This window comes from Carassius carassius, chromosome 24 (assembly GCF_963082965.1).
Source record: "Carassius carassius chromosome 24, fCarCar2.1, whole genome shotgun sequence".
In the NCBI taxonomy this organism is placed as follows: domain Eukaryota; kingdom Metazoa; phylum Chordata; class Actinopteri; order Cypriniformes; family Cyprinidae; genus Carassius; species Carassius carassius.
The window spans coordinates 26294489-26307265 of NC_081778.1; the positions used below are offsets into that span (position 1 = coordinate 26294489).

A 12777-nucleotide genomic window follows, 5' to 3' on the forward strand; every position below is an offset into this window, starting at 1 on the left:
ATTTTGGAAATGCTATTTCACTATTTCTCAGCCATGTAAAGTAGCATGTTGCCCTCTGCTGTTGGTAAAATTACTGGAAATATTCCTAACTATATAAATACTCGGGGCATTGCGTATATATTTTTTTTTTATGTTCTAAATGAAATATAGGCCTAAATTATATAGTGGCCTTAAAAATATTTGGACAATTAAGTATAGTATAGCTTTTTATTCACATTAGACCTATATTTTTGATGCCACACACCCAAAGGGACAATTTACCGACCCTCTTGTTCCATAGGCCTATACTTGAAGACTGTTGTTCTTTGGAGAAGTTATTGACAGGCAACATCCAGTATTCACTTTAATCTTTTTTTCATACAACGAAAGTGAATGTTGACAATGGTGAGGTTGTAATTCAAAAATCCTAACATCTCCACAGAAGAAAGGAAGTCTTACTAATTCGAAACAAGTGTTGGGCTTGTTACGCCAAAAATGTAATTTATTACACATTAGTTACTCTTTTCAAAAGTAATACTATTACTTTACTTATTACCAGTGTTGGGCAGTAGCTAGTTACTAATAGTTGAAATAATAATATTACTTTTTAACTAGTAGTGTGAATAATTACTGATATGATTTTAGTAATAATATTACATTTACCTTCCATAAAACAGCTTGTTACTGGGTTATTTTTGATGCCTCAACCCCTACTGATTTGAAATCCAACAATCCAATAATTCCTAGATTAATTTTCAGAATTTTCACAACTTGCACAGACACATGGAGTCACCTCCAGAGCTTCGGGAAAGCTAGAAATATGAAAATGCTTACATTTCAGATGTTGGAAATATTGGCATTACACCGATTTTGTAGTTTATGATTTACTGATTTTGCATTCATTTTATAAAAAAGACAGTAGACATTTATAATATAAAAAAGATTTATAAGATTTATATTTAAAATAAATGCTGTTCTTCTGAACTTTCTATTCATCAAGGAATCCTGTCGATGTTTCTGCCATGTTTCTCCTCCCGCCTGCAGTCAGGAAGTAAACGAAGTAAACAGTGTGGCGTTAAGACAATAATTTCTTCTTAAATTTCTCTTAGTTTGTTAAATGATTGTTATTTATTTGTATTATATGAACTCCATGTATTATAATGTAAGGAAAATTCTCAGTTGTCATTATTTGCTGAAAGGGGAATTTAAACACAGAAGTCCTTTAGAAGCACTGAGGTGTTAGCCGTTGGTTGATTGTTTAAATGTAATTTATTCTAAAGAGAGGATACTACGCTTTGTGTAACTCCTAATATGACATTTCTTGCGAACAACCGCAGTAATCCCTGGTGGTGTAGTGGTTAGGATTCGGCGCTCTCACCGCCGCGGCCCGGGTTCGATTCCCGGTCAGGGAACGACTTTAATTTTTTATTCACAGAATAGTTTAATAAACGTAGAAACTTCAAATCTATCTGTTGCCTACAGAAATTTGTTTGGAAAATGCCCGTTTTATAGCTAGGAGGGCGAGATCCACTAGGGGGCCTCAGCAAACACCTAATGGAGCATACGGGGATTTAGAATTATTCTAATTAACATTATTATTATTAATAAAATATGAATAACACACCCCCAATATTTTCTGGTTTCCCATTTTTGTTTATGAAAGAAAAACGATTAAAACAAGCAACTTTGTTGTCATTTTAGCAAAAATATTGGAATTTGGGAAAATAAGCTTTGCATGTTTGACAAATGATGGGGTTCTATTCAAAAAGGTTTACAAATGCTCCACAGATTAACACATTAAAACAGTTTAAACTGGAACAAAAACTTTGAAGCACAACACCATCGAGTGGCAATTGAACCTTAATCTTAATAAACAGACAGGTTATTTTCTATGAAATATCAATTTATTTCAAAATAAACACACCTCTTTGTTTCTGTTTTGTTTTTTAGTTTTTGTGACACATTATAACAGAGCCATATGTCTGATGATAACTGATATATTGGTTACTGAGGTCAGTGTATATAACAGAGGTCAACCCAGGACTTATCAGAGAACCTGATCTAACACTGACCTGCTGGTATGAGTAACATCTCAAATTAAGAGATACATTTGTTCCTTATGACTTGCATTAAATAGAAGAAAGAAAAATGCACATATAAAGTATATTTACAAAAAATCATCTAGAAATGAGAGCAAAACAAAGATTAAAAAAACAATGTTTTTTTTTGCTCTTTTCAAATTAGAATTAATATGCCAAATTTCTTTAAGCACAACACTGAAATGGAAGCTGACACTGCCAAAATATTATTATTATATTATGATGAAATACAATAACAAACCAAACAATTAATTTCTAAATGTGGCATGTTTCAACAACCAAACCACATCATTCACTGTCAAATTAAAAACCAATTTAACTTTAGAAAATACTTTTTTTTAAATACAAATAGCAGAATTTGCTAAAGAGTTGAGAAAACCTTATATAAAATAAAAATAAGAACTACACAATAATGAACAGTGTAATAAAAATCGAGTTTTCTACACGATCTTCAGATCTTCATCCTCACTGTCCTTTTAAATAAGGCATTTTCTTCACTTCAGGATATCAACTGAAAAACAAGAAAATTATCCATTACAAAAGCTGCGAACTGACAGAATCGATTATAAAACACTGGTTTAGTATTTTGGAGGTACTTACACCTTTAACTGTCTCCCGGATGAATTCCTTTCTGCTGCTCAGATCAAAGTCAGGATACTTGTCATAAACCTACAATGAAGAGGAAGTTCATAAATAAGTATCTGGAAACTTTTCAGGATGTCAAACATTAGTGGAACATATCTATATCTATTGTAATGAAATACACCTGTTCTAGGACTCCTGCATGGACTTAAAGGAACTGATTTCATCCATTAAAAATCACTGGACTTCAGTTGGTTACATACAATTGCAAAATGGATCAGAAAAGTGAATGTGCACCTAAGGTGAAACACCTCATTAGTTTGAAGACACCATTCAAGTTTGATATTTTGTTAATGCATTGACATTCACATATTTAAAGTATCGAAAAAGCCACTGTAACCGCTCAAAAATCCATTTTGTCCTGATAAATGCTTTGAAATAACATACTTTTCGGGTAATCTGCTTCATCGTAACTTCCTCCAAGTTGGCATCTTTCAAGAGATCCTTGATTGCCTCCTTTAACTGTTCTTCAGTAGGTGGTTTTTTAACCATCTTGATCAATGGCCGATCATCATCAGAGCTTTCACTTTCATCTGGAAGAATAATACAGCTTTTAAAGAAAAAATAAAATAAAATAAAAAATTTTTTAGATTTTAACTTCTGGTCTTGAATCTTGAAGCATTTGCTGCATTATTACCCTTGCTCTTGCTTGCTTTCTTTTTCCCTCGGTTGCTGCTGCTGTCAGCTTTCTTGGTTTTTGGGACAGGCTTTGCTGGAGCTTTCCTCTTTGTTGCAGGTTTCTTTTTTGTCTATTAAATTTGTGAATTAAATGGTGAGTTAAATGTAGTGTGTACGGTTACAACAGCAGTTAAGAAAATCAGATGGAAAAACTGAACACATTTCTGGGGCATCTGCAGATCTATAAATCAAAAGTGCTACAAAAGTTGTACTTGTTCTTATTATTGTGTCATAAATGAAATTTAGCTATTTCTTTCAGAGGCAGTTTAAAACTCAGTTTTCATTGTCCAATTAAGCTGTAAATTAACTAATTGTTCATCAGCCATTTTTAATACCTGACTTAATCAGCAGACCAAAACAACAAGCTTAAATAAGCTTGAATTCATTTGAATTATGTGAAAAAAATTCTGAATTCACAAATAATATTAATAAGTGTTTTTGTCTAACCTTTTTTGCATTCTTATTTTCATGAACGTCTTGGTCACTTTCATCTGATGCAGTCTGTTCCGACTTTTCTGATTTCTTTGTAGACTTTGTGGTTGAAGATTTCTTCTGAGGAGGAGATTTCTGTTGATTTGTGGACACAATACAAGCAATTTACGAATAGTTATATATTGCCTGAACTGTAAAACAATAAATGTGGAGCATTTAGGGGAAAAAAAAACAGAAAAAAAAACCTTTTCAATGACTTCTTCCTCCTTGCTCTCCTCTTCAGGAGCATCATCATCATCATCATCATCATCTTCCTCTTTATCAGAAAATTTATCTTCACTGTCTTTATGTTCTTGATTTGCTGTTGCAGACTTCAAAGTGTCCTTACTGTTCTCTTTGCCCTCTTCATCATCATCGTCATCATCATCATCACTACTTGAATCAGTGACAATGGGTTTGGACTTCCCGCTTTCTACTTTTTTCTGGGACTTTTTACTTTTGGATGAAGATTTTTCTCTTTTGGCATCTTTGGTCATCTTCTTTTTCTTCTTTAGGACAGGCTACAGACAGTAAATACACAAAAAGCCATTGGCAAACAGCAGAAGACAAACTCATTTCCAAAATATCTAGTATCACATTGACTGTAAACTGATATAAAAAGTTGCATTGTTATTATTCAGACCTAAAAAACAAACAAAAACAAACCTCACCTTTCCTGAGTTGGTTGGACATGTAAGAAATTTCATGATCCTCTCTGAAAGAATAATTTGCGTTCCAGACCTCTCCAGATCAAGAGTCTGACAAATGGTTCTGAGTTGTTCCTTGTGAAGCCTGCCAGACAAAAAAAAACCTAATTACCACACCCACTTTAAACCAATGACAACTAGAAAAATATTTGACTTTATGAATAATTATCCAAGGACCTCTTGTGGAGTTGACATGGAATAAACCACAGAACAAAAACTGGTCTGACAATGTCACTGTCAATAATACCTATCAGAGCACACATAATCTGTGCCTTCATCCCTTCATATACTAGGGCTGTCACTTTTAGTTCGAAAATCGATTGCACAATCGATCGGACCAAGTTTCGAAAATGAAAATAGGGAATTGATTTTAACCAAATATGTACACTATTAATTTAAAAATAATTAAACAATTAAAAAATATAGATGTAACAAACAAGCAGAAAAAGAAAATAAGGAATTCCGAAAGTGCAGTATGCCTTGCGAAACCTAGACAAAAAATACCAGCAATTTTACACGCCTATAAGACCCAGTGACGTCGAAAGCGACCTCTTATGCTGCGTTCACACCAAACGCGAATAGAGCGTCTGGCGCGAATGATTTCAATGTTAAGTAAATTCGCAAATTCCCCTCATTCACGCATCTATTTGCAGGAGATTCTGAGTTATGAAAAGGACCATTGCAAGCTGACAGCGACCGGCTTTTGTGGTGGAAAATTTGCAGTAATACCCCCACCTTGCGCAGCTGTACCTGAGTGTCCCTGGGACATCAGTGCGGTCGGAGCACGTTCTCTCAACAGCTGGACATATAGTGAATAAAAACGCTCTGCTCTGGCCCCCGAAAATGTTGATCGACTTGTTTTCCTGTCCAATAAATTTGTAATGGCCCTAGCCTTTTTGCACATTTCATTATGCCGCCTAGCCTAAGTGTCGGTTACGTTCAATAAAAAAAACACACATGGCCTGTTCTCAAGTCCATTAACAGTTTCATTTTTTGAACAGTTGTTTGAAATGGATTGAATCATTATTTAAAATAATCTTGGAGATTTTTGAATTGCCTAAATCATAAATGCAGCCGGGTTGAAGCCTGCAGTGATGTTTTTCTTTTGTTATGGCAGCCGTCCCCTCTGCATATATATTTCTTCGAGAATGTTGCACTCCTGTTGCTGTTTGTTATTCTGCACGAAACTTCATGCCAATAAATAAGAAATATTGATGACTTGTGCGTTTCCAGTGCTCTTTTTACGTTCGTCCGTTATTTGATGTTGAAAAAGGAAACGTCTTTTTATTTAGACATGGAAAATCGATTTTACAATCGATTCAATGAACACTTATGTCTTAAAAATCGAAAATGATTTTTTCACAAAAGTGACACCCCTATTATATACCACCGACGTGTAAATATATTAAGAAAAAAAAAGTCAAACCAGTTAAATAGACTACCTTTTCACCTTCTCCATTTTTTTGCTGTAAAGGCTACTGTCCTCCTCAAAAGGAAATCCATTAAACAGCCGAAGATTTTTACGCAGTGTTGACGCCTGTAAGAACATCAAGCAGCATTATTCAGTTACAAACTGTTATCTAACAATAATCTGTAGCAACATATGCTTTTTGCCATTTATGTGTTAAATGAGTTCTAAAACTAAACCTTACAGTTCCTGGGCGATCATATACAATCTTATGTAGAGGTTTGAGCAGAGGCGCTTTAAGCTTTCCGATGGAGTGATTAATCCGTGCAATGTCTCCCAGTTTGGCGCCACTTCCTGTGCTCTCAATCTTTGGCTTTTCCTTCGGTTTACTCATCAAATCAAGTCTCTGGATGATTTTTTTCTCCCGTTTTCCTTCAAGAATTTCGGGCTCGACTGCAAAGATAATTAAAAGGACATTACTGCTCTGTTCATAATGTACATACATTGCATTCCTATTTATATTCTGTATATACTCAATACTGTATATAGCAACTCCACTGTACATTCTGTAAATCATAGCTTCACTTACTCTGCATTTATATGTATATAAAACACTATGGCCTGGTTTCATAGACAGGGCTTAGCCTAAACCAGGATTAGGCCATAGTTCAATTAGGACATTTAAGTAATTTTTATAAACATGCCTTAGAAAAAAACATTTCTGGTGTGCATCTTGAGACAAAACAAAGGCACTGATATATTTTAAGATCAATCAGTACAAGTTTCTTTAATTTGAAACAACTCAGACTTGCATTTTAGTCTAGGACTAGGCTTAAGCCTTGTCTGTGAAACCGGGGGTATATTCTTGCACTCCTGGTTAGATGCTAAATGCATTTCATTAGCTCTGCATTATTTTGTACTCTGCATAATTACAATAAAGTTGAATCTAATCTAAAAATCTAATTACAAAAAGACAAAAACTGTAACGTTTGAGCATGGAATCAGGTATGATTTAATATATGAGCTGAATTATTTTATTTTTTTCATAAAAACTCAATACAAAGTAATGATACTGTAATAATACTTATAATCAAAAATAACAATTCTTGAAATAAAAGCTTTGGCGTCAATTGCTGATGTGAATTAACTTACACAATTTGGGTTTAGACCTGCTTCTAGGTTTAGGGCTTTCTGATTCATCCTGCTCTGTATCATCAGATGGACTCCTCTTCTTTTTCTTCGCCTTTTCTTTTATTGAATTTTCATCCAAAGGAACATCCTCTAAGTCGACAGCTTCCATTTTTTCACTCATGATCTCAGTTGCACCCTAAATAAATGGACAAAAAGACAAGTTTCTGTGCTATAATCGTCAATTCAACAGAATACTGTTAGTAGACGTGTTATTACTAGTATAATTCACATAAACAACAGCTCCATTCGTCGCCTTTAATCACATTATCAGTAGTGCGCTCATGCTGCAGAACGAATTTGGCGCGTTTGTGTCTCAGTTGTATAAACCCCAGATACAAACCTCCTGCGTGCTAACAGACTAGGAAAGTACGACCAATGTGAGGTAAACTATGTGAAAACGGCGGAAAACGTAAATTACAAAATCAAACGTGAGAAAAAATAAACGTTTACTCATACATAAACTGGCGACTTAAAGCTTTTAGACTGATAGCGCAGCAGAATAGCATATTCATCCCGCCTACTTGATCACAAAAACACAATTACATTTCCTTTTGCAGCAAATCGTGGAAGTCCTGCCTTCGTGTACGTGAACATAAAATTGAGAGAAAATGTTACAGACTGTAAAACCTCAGTAAACCTCATGGGCTTATACTTTATATATATACTCACTGTACGTTAGTGTTGCTGCCAATTGGTCGCGACGGTGGTGCGCAGTAAACATGGCGTTTGAAAAGAGAGGGCGGGCTATCACGTGACCACGCGGACACATAAAACCTATTCATAGGTTTCACATGACGTCACCATAGACTGTATGTCGTTTCAGTGGGCGGAGCATACATGAATATCCATGAGTTTCCAGTATTTTACAGATATATTCAAGATAGGTTCAGAATTATATTTTTTATTTTATTTATTATTAGTGGTGTTTGCCATAGGCAAATATTATTATTATTTTTACGGGGGTTTGGAGTCTGGGTTTGTTCTCCCTCAGCTAGGGGTGGGTGATATAAGCCTAATAAAAATCTAACAAATCTTTTTTTTTTTTTTTTTTAGAAATATCATGATTTTATCCTGATTCTTTGTCATGTTGGTTTTTCTATTCTGCAAGCTGTTTGAGCATCACAGACAAACTAATTTCCCTTTTATAAAGCCTTTTAAATATGAAAAAGTGTGGCAGATATTTAGGCCAGTGCATGGGTAAAGATATAAATCTTTGTCTTTATTTTATCTTTGTTATTAAAAAATGAGAACAAAGATACACATTACAAATACAGATATTATACAAATAAAGTGTTTTATTTTCAGGTACAAGAGGTGTATTTAGCAGGAGCATTAATAAAATTGAATGAACAAATATAAAAATAAAGCCCGATATACACTGATTTCTATTAAAGCAACTGAATTAAAGTTTTTCAGTCAAGACTATTGAGTCATTTTTCTCTGTGTGTTTGGTGTTTTATTAACATTAAAGGAAAAATTCACCCAAAAATTAAAATGGTGAAGAAAAAAAATCTGAATTAGTTTCCTTCTTCTGCTAAACATAAACACTTTTTTGAAGAAGGTGGAAAACCAAACAGTTGCTGGTTCACAGTGACTTCAGAGTATTTTTCCCCTACTATCAAAGTTAATGTGGACCAGCAACTGTTTGGTTATCAGCTTCTTCAGAATATCTTCTTTTGTGTGCAGCACAAGAAAAAAAATTATATACTGTAGGTTTGAGACAACATGTGAGTGAATAAACAATGACATAAATTACATTTTAGGGTGAACTATCCCTTTAATTACAGTCGACAGCCTACTGTACCTTAAGACCCGCACACATCTAATATACAGACATTCGATTATTTCAGTTGTTTACTTTCATTTAAGACATATCCAACTGAGTCTATACATAAACCTTGTGTGTTTTGACAGTATTAGCACAAAACATAACTTACTAATCAGGCACAGTTTGAAGGGCTTTTTAGTTTTCGATCCGCGCTTTGATTGTGCTCAGAAAAACCGCACGTCTGAATTAAAGCAGATTAAAAAAATATTTTTAAAAAATTGTGAATAAGTGTAGTGTCCCGCTGAGTTAACTGTGGTGTTAATGTATGTCGCTGTGTATATTCATTCCGCTGAGCCAGAACTGCAGCTGATAGAATGTGCGCAGCACACAATGCAACGATATTTCTTCGAAACCAGATCGTGGATACATTTTTTTATCGTCCACAACCAAAAATATTAACATCTTACCCTCGGCAGAAATCGAGGACAGAGGGCAGACCGCACCGCGAGGGCAATTTAGCGTTGGACCTCAAAGTCAGGGGCTCGAGACCACCTAAAATTACATTTATTTGAAAGCATTTGTGAGAGCTCGATTATGAGTAAATTAGTCCTTCCTGTCTGTGCAGCGCCTCTCTACAAATGAAGCTGTGGATTTGGATTACTTCAAAACACAAATATATTTTTGCTATAACTTTTCTGTTTAAAATCATTTTATTGACAAATCACAGGGAAGCGTGTGTGAGTGATCTGTTGTTTCTGTACGTGTGTGCGTGAATTATCTGACTTTCAAAAAAACTGTTTCAGTCAAAATCAGGCTGTTCAGCTCTCAATGCACTTCGATCCCATACGCTGCTTTAGGGTGGCAACTGGAGTGTCAAAGCTTATTCTCCCTTGTGGACACGCCACTGCTTTAAAGCTCTGCCTGGTAAACTTTTCATTGGCGTTCTGTTCTCACATGATGCACTTTTTTTGAGCTCGTACCCCCGAAGCGCGCGCACACTCCGGAGCAGAGGGTGGCGGTAATGCACCTAATTACACTGGATTCCAGCCGCCGTTAAAAACCAAGTAGAAGAAGACGAAGGCATTGTTGTTGGTTTATCAACCTTCTGTCAGGAGCCAAGATGGGCAGAGGATCACCAATTCCCCCAATGCTGCGGCAAAAAATAGTGGAGCAATTTCAGAAAGGAGCTTCTCGGAGAAAAATTGCAAAGAGTTTGAAGTTATCATCATCTACAGTGCATAATATCATTTTAAGATTCAGAGAATCTGGAACAATCTCTGTGCGTAAGGGTCAAGGCCGGAAAAAAAGACTGGATGCCTTTGATCTTTGGGCCCTTAGACGGCACTGCAAAGACAGTGAAGATACATTTTCTGATAAAGAGGAAGATGATGATGATGATGACGCTACTGAAGAGGGTAGCAAGGAGGAAGAAGTGAGTGAAAAGTTTTTTTTTCCTAAATGCTCCCAATATTCCTTTTTTTTTTTTTACAGTTCAGGCAATATATTACTATTCGTAAATTGCTTGTATTGTGTCCGCCAAATCAACAGAAATCTCCTCCAAAGAAATCTTCCACCACAAAGTCTACAAAGAAATCAGAAAAGTCAGAACAGACTGCATCAGATGACAGTGACCAAGATGTTCATGAAAATAAGAATGCAAAAAAGGTTAGACAAATCTTTCACATAATTCAAATAAATTTAAGCTTATTTGAGCTTGTTGTTTTGGTCTGCTGATTAAGTCATTCATTAAAAATGGCTGATGAACAATTAGTTAATTTACAGCTTAACTGGACAATGAAAACTTTAAACTGCCTCTGAAAGAAATGGCTAAATTAAATTTATGACACAATAATAAGAACAAGTACAACTTTTGTAGCACTTTTGATTTATAGATCTGCAGATGCCCCAGAAATGTGTTCAGTTTTTCCATCTGATTTTCTTAACTGCTGTTGTAACCGTACACACTACATTTAACTCACCATTTAATTCACAAATTTCCTAGACAAAAAAGAAAGCTGCAACAAAGAGGAAAGTTCCAGCAAAGCCTGTCCCAAAAACCAAGAAAGCTGACAGCAGCAGCAACCGAGGGAAAAAGAAAGCAAGCAAGAGCAAGGGTAATAATGCAGCAAATGCTTCAAGATTCAAGACCAGAAGTTAAAATCTAAAAATTTTATTTTTTATTTAATTTTATTTTGTCTGAGTTTGAAATGCGGTATTTTTCTTCCAGATAAAAGTGAAAGCTCTGATGATGATCAGCCATTGATCAAGATGGTTAAAAAATACCCACCAACTCAAGAACAGTTAAAGGAGACAATCAAGGATCTCTTGAAAGATGCCAACTTGGAGGAAGTTACGATGAACCAGATTACCCGAAAAGTATGTTATTTCAAAGCATTTATCGGGACAATATGGATTTTTGAGCGGTTACAGTGGCTTTTTTTTTTAAATGTGTGAATGTCAATGCATTAACAAAATATCAAACTTGAATGGTGTCTTCAAACTAATGAGGTGTTTCACCTTAGGTGCACATTCACTTTTCTGATCCATTTTGCAATTGTATGTAACCAACTGAAGTCCAGTAATTTTTTAATGGATGAAATCAGTTCCTTTAAGTCCATGCAGGAGTCCTAGAACAGGTGTAGTTCATTAAAATAGATATAGATATGTTCCACTAATGTTTGACATCCTGAAAAGTTTCCAGATACTTATTTATGAACTTCCTCTTTATTGTAGGTTTATGACAAGTATCCTGACTTTGATCTGAGCAGCAGAAAGGAATTCATCCGGGAGACAGTTAAAGGTGTAAGTACCTCCAAAATACTAAACCAGTGTTTTATAATCGATTCTGTCAGTTTGAAGCTTTTATAATGGGTAATTTTCTTGTTTTTCAGTTGATATCCTGAAGTTGATATTTAAAAGGACAGTGAGGATGAAGATCTTTATTACTCGAAACTCGATTTTTATTACACTGTTCATTGTTGTGTCGTTCTTATTTTTATTTTATATAAGGTTTCTCAACTCTCTAGCAAATTCTACTTTTTTGTATTTAAAAAAAAGATATTTTCTAAAGATTTTTTTTTTTGACAGTTAATGATGTGGATGGTTTTGGTTGTTGAAACATGCCACATTTAGAAATTGTTTGGCTTGTTATTGTATTGCAGCATAATGGGTTGACCTCTGTTGTATACACTGACCTCAGTAACCAGTATGTCAGTTATCATCAGACATATGGTTCTGTTATGTGTTACAAAAAAAAGTTTCCAGTTTAAACTGTTTTAATGTGTTAATCTGTGGAGCAGTTGTAAACCTTTTTGAATAGAAACCCATCATTTGTCAAGCATGCAAAGCTTATTTTCCCGAATTCCAATATTTTTGCTAAAATGACAACAAAGTTGCTTGTTTTTAATCTTTTATAATCAAAAAATGGGAGCCCAAAAAATGTTGGGGGTGTTAATTAGAATAATTCTAAGTCACCTTATACTCCATAAGGTGTTTGCGAAGTCCCCTAGTGGAGCTATACAACGCATTTTCCTGCTGTAGGTAGCAGATAGATTTGAAGTTTGTACGTTTATTAATCTATCCTGTCACAAAACAAAAAAAATCAAAAAGAAGTCGTTCCCTGACCGGGAATCGAACCCGGGCCGCGGCGGTGAGAGCGCCGAATCCTAACCACTAGACCACCAGGGACTACTGCAATATGGTACAAGAAATGTCAAATTAGAAGTTATACAAAGCGTACTATCTTCTCTTTAAGATAAATTAAATTTAAACAATCAACCAATGGCTAACACCTCAGTGCTTCTAAAGGACTACTGTGTTTAAATTCACCTGCCA

The 12777-nt window shown here is 35.0% G+C and overlaps 2 protein-coding genes and 2 non-coding genes across 8 annotated transcripts; 2 read left to right on the forward strand and 2 right to left on the reverse strand.

Moving 5' to 3' along the window:
- The first annotated feature begins 1319 nt into the window (after window positions 1-1319).
- trnae-cuc (transfer RNA glutamic acid (anticodon CUC)) lies at window positions 1320-1391 on the forward strand. The gene has a single exon. It is a non-coding gene; the product is annotated as a tRNA-Glu (tRNA).
- A 470-nt stretch (window positions 1392-1861) lies between these two features.
- LOC132103300 (protein DEK-like) lies at window positions 1862-7941 on the reverse strand. 5 transcript variants are annotated; one of them, XM_059508293.1, is made up of 11 exons: window positions 7845-7941; window positions 7137-7311; window positions 6229-6437; window positions 6019-6113; window positions 4541-4661; window positions 4088-4390; window positions 3846-3965; window positions 3358-3469; window positions 3108-3253; window positions 2679-2747; window positions 1862-2589 (listed from the first exon to the last, which is right to left on the reverse strand). In XM_059508293.1, exons 2-11 carry the CDS (start codon window positions 7294-7296, stop codon window positions 2578-2580), a joined length of 1347 nt encoding a protein of 448 aa, XP_059364276.1. In that variant the 5' UTR covers window positions 7297-7311; window positions 7845-7941; the 3' UTR covers window positions 1862-2577. The 5 variants fall into 5 exon arrangements, with proteins under 5 accessions (XP_059364276.1, XP_059364275.1, XP_059364274.1 ...); XM_059508292.1 differs by having other exon boundaries at window positions 3846-3950; window positions 7719-7850; XM_059508291.1 differs by having other exon boundaries at window positions 7719-7850.
- LOC132103525 (protein DEK-like) lies at window positions 7895-12100 on the forward strand. Its single transcript, XM_059508642.1, has 7 exons — window positions 7895-7926; window positions 10282-10375; window positions 10492-10608; window positions 10946-11057; window positions 11171-11319; window positions 11677-11745; window positions 11835-12100. The coding sequence occupies exons 1-7, from the start codon at window positions 7895-7897 to the stop codon at window positions 11844-11846; spliced, it is 585 nt and encodes a 194-aa protein (XP_059364625.1). The 3' UTR covers window positions 11847-12100.
- Window positions 12101-12558: 458 nt separating this feature from the next.
- trnae-cuc (transfer RNA glutamic acid (anticodon CUC)) lies at window positions 12559-12630 on the reverse strand. The gene has a single exon. It is a non-coding gene; the product is annotated as a tRNA-Glu (tRNA).
- Between the last annotated feature and the right edge of the window lie 147 nt (window positions 12631-12777).

Coding starts and splice junctions, on each gene's coding strand:
- LOC132103525 (XM_059508642.1), top strand. CDS start 7,895: ATGGCGTTTGAAAAGAGAGGGCGGGCTATCAC. Junction 7,927..10,281: donor AAGAGAGGGCGGGCTATCAC/GTGACCACGCGG, acceptor TTGGGCCCTTAG/ACGGCACTGCAAAGACAGTG. Junction 11,320..11,676: donor TGAACCAGATTACCCGAAAA/GTATGTTATTTC, acceptor TCTTTATTGTAG/GTTTATGACAAGTATCCTGA.
- LOC132103300 (XM_059508291.1), bottom strand. CDS start 7,817: ATGAGGTTTACTGAGGTTTTACAGTCTGTAACATTTTCTCTCAATTTT. Junction 7,312..7,718: donor GATTTGCTGCAAAAGGAAAT/GTAATTGTGTTT, acceptor CCATTTATTTAG/GGTGCAACTGAGATCATGAG. Junction 6,438..7,136: donor CAGGTCTAAACCCAAATTGT/GTAAGTTAATTC, acceptor TTATCTTTGCAG/TCGAGCCCGAAATTCTTGAA.